Source organism: Nycticebus coucang, chromosome 24, assembly GCF_027406575.1.
Source record: "Nycticebus coucang isolate mNycCou1 chromosome 24, mNycCou1.pri, whole genome shotgun sequence".
In the NCBI taxonomy this organism is placed as follows: Eukaryota; Metazoa; Chordata; class Mammalia; order Primates; family Lorisidae; genus Nycticebus; species Nycticebus coucang.
Window position 1 is genome coordinate 30851031 of NC_069803.1, and position 17612 is coordinate 30868642.

At 53.4% G+C, this 17612-nt stretch overlaps 1 protein-coding gene across 8 annotated transcripts in view; it reads left to right on the forward strand.

Annotated features, from left to right (window-relative positions):
- Window positions 1–17612, forward strand: part of ANK1 (ankyrin 1) — a 199252-nt gene that overhangs the window by 139665 nt on the left and 41975 nt on the right. For all 8 annotated transcript variants that reach the window (XM_053578494.1, XM_053578493.1, XM_053578495.1 and 5 more), the window contains exons 12-25: window positions 358–456; window positions 936–1034; window positions 2085–2282; window positions 2799–2897; window positions 3559–3657; window positions 7464–7661; window positions 9835–9933; window positions 11443–11541; window positions 11785–11883; window positions 12799–12891; window positions 13275–13347; window positions 14078–14101; window positions 15061–15157; window positions 16164–16242. In XM_053578494.1, the coding sequence (XP_053434469.1) occupies window positions 358–456; window positions 936–1034; window positions 2085–2282; window positions 2799–2897; window positions 3559–3657; window positions 7464–7661; window positions 9835–9933; window positions 11443–11541; window positions 11785–11883; window positions 12799–12891; window positions 13275–13347; window positions 14078–14101; window positions 15061–15157; window positions 16164–16242 (1455 nt within the window). The remainder of the gene's footprint in view (window positions 1–357; window positions 457–935; window positions 1035–2084; window positions 2283–2798; window positions 2898–3558; window positions 3658–7463; window positions 7662–9834; window positions 9934–11442; window positions 11542–11784; window positions 11884–12798; window positions 12892–13274; window positions 13348–14077; window positions 14102–15060; window positions 15158–16163; window positions 16243–17612) is intronic.

A 17612-nucleotide genomic window follows, 5' to 3' on the forward strand; every position in this document is an offset into this window, starting at 1 on the left:
GCAGCTCCTGGTGGCTGCAGGGTGTGTTGTGCGTGTGCGTGTGCGTGTGTGTGTGTGTGTGCGCGCACGCGAGTCTGGGCTGCTGGCGGGAGTGACTCGGGAGTGACTCAGGCGGGCGAACATGTGTCCAGGCTCTGGGAGCTGTCCAAGACCAGAAGCGAGTTCCGCACGTTGTAAAAGTGGGCAGAACTTATCCTGCGGGGATTTGTTTTTTCTCTAGCCATTTTCCTGGAAGCAAACCTACTTCATTTAACTCCCTTTTCCTGGAAAACCATTCATGAAAGCGCTAGCTACGGTGGGCTCCCTCTTCCTAGGGAGGCGGGGCTCTCACTCTGCGCCCCGCCCCCTCTGTTCCAGTCCGGCCTGACGCCGCTGCACGTGGCCGCCTTCATGGGGCACCTGCCCATCGTGAAGACCCTGCTGCAGCGGGGGGCGTCGCCCAACGTCTCCAACGTGGTAAGCTCTCTGGGAGGGCGGGCAGGGCTGCTGCTCCAGGCCAAGAGCTGGGGGAGCTCTCGCCAGCGCTGCCAGGCTTCTGCCATCAGAGGTGGACTTCTCAGAAGAGAGCAGGCTGCAGGCTGTGGGGGGTGGGGGGGAACACCCCTGTTTGCTGACGCTTTCCCGTTGAAGTGTGTCTCACATCTGTAAATCTTGGGGGTTTACAATAACTTTGGAATGTCTAGTCTGTAAGTGTTGGCTGGGAATACGTTTACATTTTTGAATATTCATTAGCTCTGAGATCTAATTTTAAGTATACCTAGAATGCACACAACATACTGCACACACAGCAGGCTCCACTGCTGCTGCTAGGACAGCTCCACCTCTTGGACAAAATCCCACCAAGCTGCTCCAGGTTGGCACTCTGGAGTTCCCCGTGTGTGATGTTTTGCAAAGCCAGTGTGTATTAACAGATGCATAATTGTTTTATTTTACAGAAAGTGGAGACCCCACTACACATGGCAGCCAGAGCAGGGCACACGGAGGTGGCCAAATATTTACTCCAGAATAAAGCCAAAGTCAACGCCAAGGCCAAGGTGAGAAGGGAAGGGCCCTGGGTGTAGGCAGCTCAAGTACCAGTGGGGAGGAGCCGTCACAATTTGAGGCCTGGCTGCACTGGCCTAAGGATTGCTTGTCACTCCTGCAGAGGGGGCACTGAACCTCAGATTCTGTGTTGTGGGGTGGGGGCTGAGGGAGGTTTGAGAAAACCAGAAATATTTGGGGATCAGAGCTGCATTTCTTTAAAATAACAAAAGGAATGTGGAAGGAATATGGCTGGCTGGAATGTGTATCAGGCTACTAACATTTGTGGTGTAAAAAAAGAGGCAGCTTTTTGAAAAAGGTGTTCCTAGTAAAAACCAGATCTAAAATCGGAGGACCCACCCTTATTGCAAATACATTTTGAGGGATTGGGTGAGTGGAGGGTAAGAATGGCTGCAGAGCTGGCCAGTTGACCAGCCAGCACCAGGTCTTCCTGACCACCAGTCGCAGAGACTCCCTTGGAGGTAGGACTGTGATTTGTGTGTGGGCCATGGGACGGGTACCTGTGGCAGGGCACCATGACACAGAGACTTCGCCCACAGAACCCACCACACCAGCCAGAAACAAGAGCCTTTCCTGGCAGTTTAGACATACCCCTGGCGTAAGGAAAATCAAAGTGAAAAGAAAAACAGGCATGTCCACTCAGAAAGTCCTTGAAGGACATTAGCCACAGTGTATTAAGTGCCTTTGTGCTCCAGACTCTGTAGGACTGTGCACATTATCTGATGGTTCCTAACCTACCCCTGGGGAGGCAGATGTTACTAGTCCCATTTTATAGAGGGGAAGGAAGACTGAGCCTTTGGGCAGTTGAGTAGAAATAACAACCAACTTGAAAGATTGCTGCAAGGATGCAATAGGAGAGAGCACATTGGGTTCTGTAACTCAGAGAACTCTTGGTTCAAATCCCAGCTCTTCATCTTCTTAGCTGTGTGACCTTGAGAAAGTCACTTAACCTCTCTGGGCCTCACCTTTCTTCTCTGTAAAATGGAGAGTTGGATTTGGTAACACCAACGTTTCCCATTCTTTGTTTTCCCTTCGGGGTCCAGGATGACCAGACCCCACTTCACTGTGCAGCTCGCATCGGCCACACAAACATGGTGAAGCTCCTTCTGGAAAACAACGCCAACCCCAACCTGGCCACCACTGCCGGGCACACGCCCCTGCACATCACAGCCAGGGAGGGCCATGTGGAAACAGCCCTGGCTCTTCTGGAAAAGGAAGCATCCCAAGCCTGCATGACCAAGGTACAGCCTCCCTTCTCCCTGTCTGAAGAAGTGGCACATCAGTCAGTGCTGGGCCTGGGGCTCCAAGGGGGATCCTGCCGGGTCCTCTCTGCTGTCCCGGTGCTGGTGCACGTGGCTGGCAAGGTCAGGACTCAGAGGGCTAGCAGCCGTCTTCAAACCTGACCTGTCTCTGTCCTTCCCCAGAAAGGGCCGTGAACCATAGTCTCCTATCCACCTGTCATCCATTTATCATGGAACAATTATTGGTTAAACACAAGCCACAGACAGGTTCTGGTGCTACCAGAAGGATTAAGACTCAGCCCCTGTCTTCAACTAGCCGGTGTTGAGTGCAGCGAGGAGGGCAGAGGCGGCTGAGCACTCTGAGATCTTTGGCCTCACTAGGGGCTACAGTTGCTTTGCACTCAGCTTTACCGCCCCCTCCATCCAGCAAAGGTGGAGACCTCCTGTGCCCTGGGCCTGGTCTCTGGAGAGGACAGCTTGGCACCCACGGTCCTAACAGCCTGTGTTTCTCCTTAGAAAGGATTTACCCCCCTCCACGTGGCAGCCAAGTACGGGAAGGTGCGGGTGGCAGAGCTGCTGCTAGAGCGGGACGCCCATCCCAACGCTGCCGGGAAGGTGAGTGGGAGAGGATGAAGGACCAATGGCGGCCACCAAGGACAATGGCCTTTGGAGAAATGAGCCTCTGTCATGGGCCTCGGCCTTTTCAAAAGACCCAGTGGCCTTTTCTGAGCAAGTGTGCTGTTCTTACTGGCCCCTGCCCTGTGGCCCCCACAGGGATGAAGATATGACCCTGGTTCTTCCACTAATGTCCTATAGTGACCTCAACTGGAATCCATTTTGGAAGGATTTGTGGCCAGATTTTAACTGTGTTAAATAAATGCTTTGAGCCAGGCCCAGTGGCTCAGGCCTATAAGCCCAGCACTTTGGGAGGCTGAAGTCTTGAGCCTAAGACTTTGAGACCAGCCTGGGCAACATAGCAAGACCCCCACCTCTAAAAACAAATTATTTTTCAATAAAGCTGGGTGTAGTGGGATGAGTCTGTAGTCCTGGCTACTTGGGAGGCTGAGGCAGGAGGATCACTTGAACCCAGGCATCGGAGGGTGCAGTGAGCTAGGCTGAGGCCTCTGCACTCTAGCCTGGGTGACAAAGTGATACTCTGTCTCAAAAATAAATGAATAAAAATAAATAAGCCCTTTGGATGCAAAAATGGGCCCTATGTCTAAAGAAGGTACAGAGGACTGAAGGCTGCTCTCTCTTATCTGCTCTGCCCCTGCAGAACGGCCTGACCCCCCTGCACGTGGCTGTTCACCACAACAACCTGGATGTGGTCAAGCTTCTGCTGCCCCGGGGCAGCTCCCCACACAGCCCCGCCTGGGTAAGGCCCTCCCAAGAGCTCCCCCCAGGCCCCAGTGGGGAGTGGGCTCTGCCAGTCCTTTGGGGAGGGGTGTTTCCAAGGCAGGCCAAGGGGGTTTATGTTTTGTTGTTATTTTTACCTCTGACCTCTCATCTCACTTTCACGAGTGTCACCTGCAGTGTAAGCCTGCCGTTGGGCCCCAGGAGATGGGCGGGGTATGGGTGACACAGAGGTGGAATTTGTTTTACAAGTGTGGTCCCCAAGCAACTGTGGGTTGGCTGCAGGTTGTACACTGGCCAGTGGAGGTCAGTGTGAGTAGGCCCTCTGGGGAGCAGTCAGCCTTGTTCCCGGAAGCCCGTCTTGAATCTGCTCTCCAGGTGACTCTGATGTGGAGGCACCACACTCTGAGAATACTCAGGGCTGTGGGTGAGCTTGTGGGCTCTGGAAGCAAGAAACCCCTTTTGAATGGGAATGATCACCCCAAATTGGGTGATCTCTGTGAGATTGAGACTTTTAGATGGTGGCTTTTCTTGTCACAAGGCATGCCTATATGCACTGCACATTGGACAGAAATCTAGGAGCCAGCCTCACACCAGCCTCTGAAATGAGCTACTCAGAGCAGCAGGTGCTGTGACCATCTAAGGGACCCAGAGTGACGGGAGCGGAATAGGCGGTGGCTGGGTGGGGGGGAGAGACCACTGCTGGGGGGTTGGTGCTAAAGGACCATTTCTGGGAACAGGCTGCCCCTGTGGGAAGTCAAGGGCTATGTGGGGTTTGAGTCTGGGCGGGGGTGGGTGGGTGGGGATGCCGTGGGGCAGGGGAGGGGATGGGAGGAGGGGCAGCCAGGCTGGAGATACGGAAGATGCTGGCATAGTCCCTGCCCCTTCACTTGGTGGTGTAGGGAAGCCAGGCTGGGAAAAGCACTTAGGGGATCATTTATGTCACGGTCATGGCTGGTGGCCAAGAGATGCTGAGAATGGAGCCCAGGTGGGTCCTCGTGATTCCAGCTGACACCTGCTGTCTTCTGGGCAGCCGTAGCCCGGGCAGGGACAATTACCTCTGCCTCACAGCCACGCTTTCCTGCCATGTACAGCACTGCCAAGCCCCACGTCACTGTACAGGGAGCACACGGCTCTGCCAAGGTGCCAGCTTACTCCTGTCTCTAAAAATAAATAGCTGGACTCTCCCCAGCCTCCTCCGCACTCTCCTCCTTATATAAAAGGAACAGGAGCCAGGTTCATGATATTTAAAGAGAGCTAAATCCAAGCACAAACTCTGTACAGATGGGCTTTGTTTCCATGGCAAAAAATAGTTTCCAAAGTAGTCTGGCAATTTTGTAAAATTTCACATGCAAATCTCTCCGCACCCAAACCAAACCCTCCCCTTTCTAATTTTGATGCTAATGTTGTTTTAACATTTAGGCCAGCTCCCTTGTGCCTGCTTTGCTTTGGATGAGCTCATTTCCTCTCTAAGAGGAGCTTTTTAAGGGCACACATCCCTCCCTGACCTTCCCTGACCCACCAACCTCTTGTCCTTGTCACCTGAAGATGGTCATTTTTTCAAGTTTGTTTTTAAATCCCAGTTTGGCGGGGACCTCCGAGGGACAGTCCGTGTTCTGAGTCCATGCAGTGGCTACTGCATCTTGGTTTTAACCCTGTGCCAGCTCAGGGCAGGTACCCTTTGCCAGGACAGAGTGCCGCTCTAGCCAGTGTGGAGCCTCACAGCTGCCTGGGAGTGAGGCAGAGTGGCCTGGGAATCCTGATTACCATCCACGCATCAGCTGCCCATTGCTCAAGTGACTGCCTTTTGTCCATTGAAAGAAGTCCGGGTAATCATGCTTTTGGGTAGGGAACGCCCACCTAGCCCACTGCCAACAGGGAGGGCTCTCAGGGCTTCCCCTCAGTTCATCCTGACAGCAGCACTGGGGCCCAGACACTGCAGGACCACTCACCTTATAGGTGAGGGGCTCACTGGAGATGGCTGCAGACCTCAGGCTCCGTCTCTGCAATCACATCTCCTTTCTTTGCTCTCTGTGATAAGATACAGAAATCATTTTGTTTCATTAATTTCATTATAATCAAAATGTTGATCTTGTTACATGAATATACCTTACAAAGAACAATTTAATGTTCTCTTATAATCAAATTTAAAAGGGAGGAATACTAGAAAGAATTATACAATTCCTCAAAGAGATGCTTTTTTGATTTAATTTAATTCTTCGGGTAAATCACAACTTTTCATTTCACTCATAACTGCCACTTGACAGTCTGGCATCACAGCCTTTTCCTTTCCTGGCTGCTGATCCTGGTCAAAGCAGAACTGTTGGGTTTCCACCGTAAGACAACAGCTGGCAGGGAAGGACTTGGTCCTTGGGGATGGCTGATGGGATGTTGGCCAAAGAGAGTCACTTGTATGCCTTGAGACAGACCACACGTGCTGCCCACTGGGCAGGTGCATGTCCAGACAGCCGTGCGTCCTGCTGAGGAAGTCCTGTGGCCTACACCACCCTCATGCCCGAGTGCCCCAGGGCCTTGCTACTCAAAGTGTGGTTCCTGTACCCACAGCCTCGGCCGCCTGGGAGCTTGTTAGGCAGGCAGAGTCTTGGGCCCTGCCCAGATCTTCTGAATCAGAATCTGCATTTTAACAAGGTCCCAGGTGTGCGGGGTACACATCAGAGTTTGAGAAGCACTGTTCCAGCTGTGATTGCCTGGGGTGTGGAGACAGAGGTCAGAGTTGGGTGACCTGTGGTTCCATTTGCTACAGGACAGAGGATAAGGCACTTCACCTCCCCGAGAACCGGCTTCTTTACGCACAAAGCAGGGTTGTGGTAAAATGTCTGCCTGATCCACCGTGTGTGGTTGTAGGGAAGCTCCAACAGTACGATATAGGTGAACATGGGTTCTAAGAGTGGGGACCCCACCAGCCCACCTGTCTGCAGCAGGACAGGGGCTTGCTCCAGGAAGCAAATCCATGCTCTGCTTCCTTCATTGAGAAAGTCCAGCTGTCAAAAAAAATTATCATATAAAGTCAGCCGAGTAAACGGCGCACAGTGTTAAAGCTTGATCTACCTTGGGGCCACGCTCTTTCGAACCAGTGTACTACAGATCCACACTACACAGGCGTGTTGCTCTCATGTCCTAGTTTGGGGAAAGCACCTTCATTCATATTAGCATATCCGATCCACCCAACGACTTTGAGAAATAAACAAGGTAGAGGTTCCTATCCACTTAAAAAAGACAAAAGGAGGTCGAGGATGTTGGATGTCTTGCTCCAGGTCTTGTAAAGTTAGGAGTGGAATGAGACTGGCTCCCACGTCCTCAAGTCCCTTCCCTGGTGCATGTGCCCAGATGCCACCTTGCTGATGCTGGCAGGCTCTGAGGGCAGTGTTAGTCCAGTCGCACAGGGAAAGAGAAAGGACTGCTGTTTGTTTTCCTTATGAAATGTTGGGGTTTTCAGTTCTTAGCGTGGGAAGGGGGAAATGCGACCTTTACTGATCTACCCAGCCTTCCAGCTCTTCTGCAGGTGGCCTGATTTATCCCAGCTCCCCCCAGGGACAGAGTTCTACCTGCCCTGTGATTTGAGTGTGATAATGGGAAGGAGGTGGTGGAAAAAAGAGACAGACACTTGCTGGCTAAGGGAGTGTGGGAGCTGTCTTCAAACCACATGGATTTTGTTTGTTTGTTGTTTGTTTGTTTCAATTGCTCTCGGGATGATCCCAGCCCTGGCCTGTGGGTGTCCAGCTGGCCTAGAACCAGGCCTCCCTCCTACACAGATACTGTCAACTCAGCATTCCTATAACCAGGCCCGGGTGGCTTCTTCCCTTGCAGAATGGCTACACCCCTTTGCACATCGCTGCCAAGCAGAACCAGATGGAGGTGGCCCGTGGTCTGTTGCAGTACGGGGCTTCAGCGAATGCTGAGTCGGTGCAGGGCGTGTCACCCCTGCACCTGGCTGCACAGGAGGGTCACGCGGAGATGGTTGCTTTGCTCCTCTCGAAACAAGCCAATGGCAACCTGGGGAACAAGGTGGGCATGGCGTAGCCTTGGGGTCTGTCCTGGGGTCTCAGTAACTGTCACTGTTGCCTTATACGGATAGTGTCTGCACACAGAGCACCTACTGCCTGGCGGGGCGGGGGGTGGCTCTTACAGCATCCCTGGATACCTTTGACCTTGGTTTTCTAAATGAGTAGATGGAGTCAGAAAGGTTCCAGGCCTCTGAGCCTATCTGGCGTCACAGTCTCTATGGGTCCTATAGCCCTGTGCTGTCTTCTTGAATGCGTTGACTCAGGATCTGCGGAAAGTTCACGTAAAATCCAAAACATTCTTTCCCAGGACAGACAGGGTCTATGCACAGGAGTGTATTAGGTAATTGGTACTAAATATTCATTCTCTGTGAGGGAAGATTTTTTAAAAATACTGAGCTGTACATTAGGAGTCCTTAGTCCAGGCCAGTGGGTGTAGGCGTAGACAGTCTTCCCAAACTGCCCCATGACGTTTGCGAGGAAGGCACGTGAGCATTGTTCTGGGTGAGGTGATCATAATGTTTCTTAGTTTCTCAAAGGAATACATGACCCAAGAAATACCAAGAATTGGGCGGCGCCTGTGGCTCAAAGGAGTAGGGCACTCACCCCATATGCCGGAGGTGGCGGGTTCAAACCCAGCCCTGGCCAAAAACTGAAAAAAAAAAAAAAAAAAAAACAACAAATGCTAAGAATCTTTTTTAATAACTATTTTGTAGAAATATAGTTCACATAAAATTAGCCTTTTGAAACTGTACCATTCAGTGGTTTGTTGTGTATTTACGGAATGGGGCAGCCCTCACCACTGTCTAACTTTAGAACATTTTTTCATCACCCCAGAAGGAAACCCTATGCCCCTTAGCAGCCACATCTTACATCCCCCCACACCTTCTCAGTCACTGGAAACTGCAAATCTACTTTCTGTCTCTATGAATTTGCCTCTTCTGGACCCGTGTAACGGGACCCACACAGTGTGAAGAACTCACTTCTTTAAATGATAAATTCCTTCACACATTCAGAAGGGCAAGCGTTTTAAGGGGCATGTAAGATTTCTTAAAAACTGTTAGAGCTGTACAGTGGGGCCCTTACATTTCATGACATTCTGGGTTTCTTTACTGTTTTAAAGCAGCGAGGCAGTAACGATGGTGGTGACTCTGTTCTGTAAACCTACTGTCCACTCCACACACAGCTTCACCAGGCAGATCACTGGTGTTATTCCAAGGATTTGGGCAAGGCACCCACTCGAAGGGCTTGCGACTGACACAGGGATCCCTCAATTGTGGGTTGTTATCCCTGGAGCCAGCCCTGTCCCATGGGGCATGTGGGAGTGGCCTTAGGTCTTTTCAAAGACACAAATGGTAGCCTCTGCTCAGAGCCTCTGGTCAGCTCGGGGGATATGCAAAAGGCAGGGGAGGGTATGTAAAGTCCCCATCGAGGGGACACCGCCTATGACCACAGAGAAGTTGGGGCTCTGCTGTCCTGATGGAGGAGGAAGGATTTTTCTGGTGTGTTCACCCCACATAGGACCCTTTACCCTCCCGTGCTGCTACAGTGGCTGTGATGTGATAATAATATGCTGTGTGTAAATGGCACTGTGTCCTTTTCAAAGCACTTTCACCTGAGTTTTCTCAAGTGATCCTCACCTTGACCTTGAGATAGATCCGTGATATTCTCTATTATGTAGATTAGGAAACCATGGCTCTGAAAGTTACCGTAGAAATAGGGCATTCCCAGAAGGAAAAACCTCCATTGGGAAGGTACTGTGTAGTTCACCACATCAGAGATAAACAAAGTATGGCCCACAAGCCAAATCTGGCCCACCGCTTGTTTATGTGAATAAAGTTTTATTGGAATACAGCCCATGCCCATTCCCGTACATGTTGGCCATCACCACGTTGTTACCACTTGTTGGCAGAGTTGGGTAGTTACTTATAGAGACACAGTCTAAAATATTGATGATAGGGCCCCTAACAGAAAAAGTTGCCTACCCCAGATCTAGTTGAACTGCCTTATTTTTTAGGTAAAAGATACTGAGGCCCAGAACAAGAAGAGCTTTGCCCAGGGTCACATAGCTGTTAGTGGCAGTAGAGCCAGGCTCAGCTCTCAAACCTCACCGCCCTGACACTGTGGCCTGAATTCCTCTGTGTGCGAGAAGGTAATGAGAATCTCTTTCTTTGCAGAGTGGACTCACTCCCCTCCATCTGGTAGCACAAGAAGGCCATGTCCCTGTGGCAGATCTGCTGGTCAAACACGGAGTGAAGGTGGATGCCACCACCCGGGTAAGGCAGGCGTCCCCTGCTCTGGGCCGTGTGGGCCCCTGCATGCGTCCCGGCAGGCCCCCCTCCCACTTCAGAACCGGCTCTTCCTCAGGGCTTTGAAACCCCAGGGACCCAGTGGATGTTCCTCTCGGCCACCTCCTAGGGCTGGTCGTGGAGTTTGAAGATACCAGTCCTGATTATCTCACTTTGCAGTTGGGAATTTTAAAAAGTTTTCTAGACCTTTGAGACTCTGTGGTGAGAAACTGTGAGGAATGTTTAGTTGTGGCTCTAAGACTTGTCTTATCAGCAGTGAGCACATCATGCGTCAGCCTTCCCTGGATCCGCTCCGAAGTCCAGCCCCTTTTCTTGCAGTGTTTGGTTGAATTCAGCCCACCTCTCTTTGCACTTCTGTGTACGGGGGCGGTGTGAGTAGAAGGACTTGCTGGTGTTATTCCAAGGATCGGGCAAGGCACCCACTTGGAAGACTTGCTGTCTGGGGTGGCAGTGATAGCCAGACGTGGGGACATTGGTACAAAGAGAGGCCTGGAGCCCCTGGAGAGGAGAGGCAGTTTCCAGTTGGAGGGGAGAAGGGGCGTCACAGAAGCAGTGGCATTTGCCTCCTTTTCCACATAAGGCAACTATATTAAAAGAAAGGACACAGTGACACTATCCCAGGCCTGCCCCTGGAGTGTTACACTGAGAAAGGTGCCTGCCTCGAACCCAAGAATGTTCTGGGTCTTTGAGGCTTCTCTTGCAGGCCCAGGTTAGTTTTTTGAGTTCTGCCTTTAGGACCCCAGAACCACCCATTACATGTAGGTCCAGCCTGTAGGGTTTGTGCTCTGATAGTCTGTGGAATCTGGAGCTTGTCGGACTCACTAGGGGTGTTCTAGGAATCTAAATCCACCCATTTCAAGCCATGACCAGTTCCTGTAAATTCCATTACACGGCAACTGAGTAACCCAGACAGCATGTGGGGGGCTTTACAATGGGATTTCACCTTTGAGTAGAAGTCAGTCTGTTCTCTTTGGGGTGAATGAGGCACAACTCCACCTCTTAGCCCTTCTCAGCAGAGGGGCTGACAGCTGTTCCCCTGTTCCTGAGATTGCCCCTCTCAGATCCTGTTACATGATTCTCCCTGGGTCTGCCTCCTCTCCCCTCTGCCGTTGTCTCGGAGTCCTGCCTCAGTCCTTGGGCCCCACTTGTCCACTTAATCCTCAGTAATCATGATCGTCTTCACGGCTGCTGACTTCCCCAGCTTGGCCTCATTGTGGGGCTTGGGATCAGTTTCCCATTGACATCTCCCTGGGTCACCCCAGGCGTCTCAGCCCTCACCTGTCTGAAGCTGAACCCTGTCCCTTCCCCCAGGGGTAGTAGTATCTGACTGGTGGCTCTCAGCCTTTCCAAGGGCCTCGCTGCCTGTGATCTCTTTCAGTTGCTTCTATAAAGATTCCCATAAAAGCTCAGCTCGGGAAGGCTCTTGGTCTGCCCAGAGGCCCTCCTGGGCACCCATCCTCATCTCCTGCTTTTCAGATGGGGTACACGCCCCTCCATGTGGCCAGCCATTACGGAAACATCAAGCTGGTGAAGTTTCTGCTGCAGCACCAGGCAGATGTCAATGCCAAGACCAAGGTACAGGGGCGCCTGAGGCCTGTCTGCCACACCGACAGGGCTCAAGTGCCCAATCAGGCTGCAGTTGGGGCTGCGATGGGCATGCTTGGGGCGCTGACCCAGCTTTAAGCTTTGACCCTGAAGGAGGAAAGGGGAAAATGCATCTTTTTAAAGCAATGTAGAAGACAGACAGCTGCTGTAGCACATAGGCAGGTCTTTCTGGAACAGCCAGCTAATCTTGCCAAATGTCTCCTCGTCTTGCAGCTGAGGTACAGCCCTTTGCATCAGGCAGCCCAGCAGGGACACACAGACATCGTGACTCTGCTTCTAAAGAATGGTGCTTCCCCAAACGAGGTCAGCTCGGTGAGTACCCCAGAGAGGTTAACACCCTCAGGGTCTAGAGGAGTGTGAGACACCACCAAGTTAAATGGAGTGCTGGAACCAATTCCTCTTTCTTGGCAACTGAAGGTTTTCCCTTTAGGCACCATTCATCCCCTCCCTTCCATGCTTCATAAAGCATTCTTGTTGAAACGCTTTCTAAAGTACATGGAAGCCCTTTGGGTGTGGCACCCCTGGGTAGAACGAAGTGCTGGGGGGTCCTGATCTTTCAGCGCCCTGGAGTTCACCTTGGCGACACCCGTGGTCATTGTTGAGCATGAACTTCCTCCTGCCTCCCCGTGGAGGTTTCTGAGATCAGCTCCCTGGCTGCTTCCCACTCTGCAAGGGTGTGGGCCTTTGACTGTAAGGGGTCACAGCATCTGTGACTGCAGTGGGGCTGAACCTGTGCAGAGCCCAGGCACCTTCGCCGAAGACAAAGCCTTGGTGACTCGTTGTCACTTAGCTCTTTCTCTCATAGTCGAAGTAGAAAATAGGCCCCTGCCCTATTTCTGGTCATCCAAGGTTTCTGAACAACCTGATTGAAGTTCATTGAAGTTTGTGAATTGTTTTTGCTAACCCAGTGCTCAGTCACTGACACCTGAAGAGTGAGGTTGAGAGTAGGGAGCCGCACAAAATCTCACCCAGCAGCGTCCAACCCACCTGGACACCGCAGACTTAAAAGTGTCACTATACCCCTTGTCTTTGTGGGCACTGCTGCCCAGACGGGGCCAGGCCCACACAGGTGCTGGGAGCTCTCCTTGGCTCCCGGGTGGCACCTGTCCACTTAGACCCTTCTGAGCAGTGGGAAGGTGAACTTGATCGGTGGATGTTGGATGAGGGGGCCTTCCTCCTGGCCTCATAGCCTGTCTGATTGTACCCTCTCACTGCCGTTTCTCCCAGAACGGAACCACACCGCTGGCGATTGCCAAGCGTCTGGGCTACATTTCCGTTACAGACGTGCTCAAGGTTGTCACGGATGAGACCAGCGTCGAGGTAGGTCTGCTGCTCCCCTGCACCCTCCCCAAACACCACTGCCTGACAGAGAGGGCGCCCAAGGGCTGAGCTCAGACACGGGGCGCCTTCTGGGGCTCCAGGGTGCCCAAAGGCCAGCCTGTACTTCTCCTCGCCTAGCAGGGTCCTGCTGCCACCTAGTGGCCAGAGGGATTGGGGCTGTGGTCAGGCTGGAGGGTGGGGGCAGACAGCAGGAAGATGGGGGGGTCAGGAAGCTGAGTGTCCTTGCGGTCTCATTGTGTCCCTGTGGGAAATCTAACTTCCTGTCACCTTTCCTGTCTCCACAGGAGTGACCGAGGAGCTGAACTGGTGAAAAAGTACATGGCTCTAATTTGGGTTGAATTCTCTGCTTTTTCTTATTTTAGTTAGTCAGTGACAAGCATCGGATGAGCTTCCCTGAGACAGTAGACGAGATCCTGGATGTCTCCGAAGACGAAGGTAAGGTTTGGGTGGCGCTCAGACTGGTGGAGAAGAGGCCCCAATGTCCCCTCAGGGGGCTTCCCACCACCCGCCACCTGCCAGGCTGAGCCCCTCTCACCATCCCTGAGCCCTGCAGATGGGCAGCGCAGCTGGGGAGACCCGCTTTTCACAGATCTTGTCTATTACCAAAAATACTCCTTTAATATAATCTTAGGTGAGGGAAGATTGACATCTCAGATACTAAAATTTAAAATGCCCTGAAGGTTCATAAACACACATGTATTTGCCTAGATCACGCGTGTGTATCAGAGCACGTTTCTTCTCAGGGATGGGAGGAACTGTAGTAAAATTCCACCTGGCACTTTCTTTGTGCATTGAGCAACTATTAAGTGGATTATTTAAAATCTACAAGAATGCCTCTTAACAAGCTGCACTTTTGACCATGCAGTGGACCAGTAGGTTGGGATTACATCCGTGACTGTGAAACCCTTGTAGTCTCAACTCCTGTCACTACAGAATGCTTCGAGTGTCCCCTGCCCTAGAGAAGCCGTATTTCCTCACCTAAGGGAGAAGGGAACTCTTGCGACCTGGTGACTGTGGGACTGGGCAGGACGGGAGCTCAGGGGTTGGAGTGTGTCTTCAGCCAGGTGTGCAGAGCTCGGGGCGCCCCTCTGGTGACACGTGTGCCTCCACCTCACCTGACTCCAATCCAGCCCTTCCTTCACCTTGGCTCTTCTTTGCTTTCCAGGGACTGCTCATGTTACTCTAATGGGTAGGCAACGCTTTCTGTTCTCTGTGGTCTTTTCTCACCAGAGTGCATTTCAGCCTGAGCATCCCACACTCTCACTAATCCATTCTGCTTCCCAGCCTGCTCCTCTGATGGCTGGCAGTCTGCAGCCAGGAGCTCAGCTGAGGCAGGGCACTCACAGCCACGAGGCGCATGCCCCATGGGCAGCCTCCTCCCCCCCATCCATCTCTGTGTCTGCACCCCTGCCACCGTGTTCGTGATCATAACTGCATGAGGTGTTACTGTTCCATCCCGTCAGCTCCGGGCACAAGCCAATGACAGCTCAAGGTCGAGGGCTGGGCTGCAGAGGAGAGAGCAGAAAAGAGCCAGTGTGGGTGTGGGCAGTCGCTCACTTGTAGTCTGAACATCTGGGATATGGGTTGTGGAAATAGTGAGGCTTCAACTGCCATGGTGACAGAAAGCCCTGCAGCCCTTGAAGATGAGTGGCCTCCGCTCCACGCGTTTATTCTCCACGGTGGACGTGTGGAAGGGAGCAGCAGCTGGGCCTCTGTGGCGTCACTGCATGAAAGGGCAATTTTGAAGTTGATCTTGTCAAGCCAAGAAAGCTCTTTCTGCTTGTGTTTTTGCCCTCCTGCAAAGCCTCCTGCGGACTGAGATGTTGGGAGGTGGCTTCCCGGTGCCGTGTCCCAGGGCTGGAGGAGAAGTACTGGGCACAGACATTGCTCCTGGACCCCTGGGGGCAGCAGAGACCTTCCCCGCTCCTCGGAGCAAGTCCTGAGAGGTGGAGTGGGAAAGGCATTCTGTAAAAAGAGAGAGGGCAGGGCGGCACCTGTGGCTCCAAGGAGTAGGGTGCCGGCCCCACATGCTGGAGGTGGCAGGTTCAAATCCAGCCCCGGCCAGAAACTGCAAAAAATAAAAAAAGAGAGAGAGAGGGCATGTTCCACCACCACTGCGGTCCCTGACTCGAGCCCATGCTGTTTCAGGGGAAGAACTCGCTGGTGCTAAGGCTGAGAAGCAGGATTCTAGGGAAGTCGATGACGAGAAAGAGCTGTTGGATTTTCTGCCCAAACTGGACCAAGTGTAAGTGGTTCTTCCTGGAGGGGTCGGGTGTGGGTGGCTGCGGTGCAGCCCTGCCCCTCAGACTGGGGCACCAGAGTGAGGCAGAGGCACGGGCAGGCCGGGCCCTGCAGAGAGACGCATGCTGGTCACTGGCTGTGGGCCCTGCCCCTGGGCACCACGAGGGCACACGGAGGCCTCCCTTGGAGGGTCCGGCAGTGTCTCTTCTCCGCTGCTGCCTTCTTCCTCCCCCCACTCCAGCCTCACATCCACACCCTTCCCCCTCTCATGCATACTCAGCGTCTCACCAGAATCCGCTGAGTAAGGTTTCCATTAGAAACCACTGCCAGGCTAAGGTCTAGCCCTGACCATGTGCCCCTGCCATGAGGTGCGTTAGGTCTGCCTCATTTCTCCCCGGGACTGCTGGGAGTCACACTACTGTGGGTGCATTTGTACACGGGGCTATTGTGCTAGTGAATCTACAGTCGGCACTTAGGAGCCCCGAGCTTAGGTGTTTTCTGGGCTCATGCAAAACAGGGAATGGGCAATGTAGGAAGGGAAACCTCAAGGGTATTTCATCCTTTCCTGCTCGCTGAGCATCTGTTGGGAAAGAAATACGGAGCTCGGACCCTGGCCCGGGAAGGCGCTTGTACAGAGCCATCTGCTGGGTCAGAGCCCAAACCAACTGGTCCTGCAGCGATGCAGAAGGCCTACTGTTAAGGGAGGGTTCCATCAGTAGGGGCCCGAAGCTGAAGATAGGGGTGACAAGTATGGGTTGGCGTCCTCGTGGGAAGATGCTGTGGCAGAAGCAGGTGCTTCAGCCAGGTTGAAGCTGACATTGTGTTGGGGACGGCAGGAGGAAAAGAGGTGGCCCTTGTGTGGGGGGAGCATTACACAGCATGTGTGAGCCCCGTGTGCGCTGAGGCGGATGGGGGGCGTTCCAAGGGTGCAGAGCTGGGAGAGCGGGGCTGGGTGAATGCAGCTGGGAGAGCAGGACCAGCCTTTGATGGCCCTTGCTCTTGGCATACAGGGTGGAGTCTCCAGCCATCCCCAGGATCCCCTGCGTCACACCAGAGACAGTGGTGTTCAGATCGGAAGAGCCCGAGCAGGTGAGAAGTGCCATTTCTGTCATTGTCCTGTGTGTGGAGAGTGAGTGCCCAGGGCGGTGACTGGGGAGATGACCTTAGTGCCACAGGAACCCACAGCAGAAGAGCTTTCAGTGGGTCACAAAGCACCTTTAGACCTACGCTCCATATGCACCCTGCAGTCCAGTGCTGTGGGCCTTCAAGTCACCCGGGCGGGGCAGTTGTCACGGTCCAGGGATGAGTAGGGCTGAGGTCTGACACCAGAAGTCCTGGCTCCAAAGCCCGTGTTTATGGCCACAGCCCTGGGCACACCGTCAGCACTCATGGGGCAGCAGGTCTACGGGCTGGAGAGGAACCGCCCCTGGGGCAGGCTGGCACAGCCTGCGGCCACGATGAAGCTCTGGCACCGCCCATCCTCTGACCTTTGCTTTCACAAAGGCAACCGTTCCTGTCTTCCTACTCAAGGGAATACTGAGAGGAAGGGGAGGCCAGAGAGCTGCCCCCAGGGATGGTTTAAACCATTTAAGTCCCCTTAGTTTAATTTTGTACCATTTGGCACTTTTCTCCAGAGCAAGGGAATTTTCTGGGGAGGAAGGAAGGTAGCCCAGTGCTTGAGGCTGGGCATGGCTGCCCTCTGGTCCATCTGTGTCCAGCCATAGCTGGTCTCCCTGCAAGGGATGTTTGTCTACAAGTTCCAGGCCATGCTTTGGACCCCAAAGTGGCCACAGGGATAAGCCAGCCAAGCCGCAGTCCAGTCAGCCCTGCATGCTAGGTTGCTTCAAAGGCTGCAGTGTTGGGCGGCATCTGAGAGATGGTCGAATGTGGTCCTTCCTCAGCTTGGGCAAGCTCCCCGGGTGCTGCCACAGACAGGAGTGCCCCCGCATCCTGCTGCCCCTCAGCTCTACTGGAGTTGGGAGCTCCGGGTGGCAGGTGTTCATTGTACCCAACCCCATTCCCTGGGGGAAGCACCCGTGGGAATGCACCCGTGTCCCGGGGCCCAGGTCCGGAGTGCGGAGGGTGAGCCATGAGGTGCTCAGAGCTGACACGAGCAGCATTGCATGAGCAAAGGAGAGGAACAGGGTGTCCTGGACCTGGGGAAGCCAGCGTGAGAGCAGAGCCGAGGCCATGTTCTGAGCCTGGCAAAGCGGCACCTTGGAGGGTGGCTGCGAGTCCTCAAGGTGGGCCAGGCCCTGCACCGAGCCAGCCTCTGTCCCAGAGACTGTCCCAGTGGTTGTCCCAGAAGTGGGCTGTCCCCAGGGCCTCAACCACGGAGAAACCATGGAGGGGAAGAAGCCTGTGCTCCCCTTGGACTCCAGGCCTCCTGCGTCTGGACTGGCACATGGGAGCACTTTCTCCATGGAGTGCTTGGTTTCTGGCAGTGAGGCTCTCCCAAG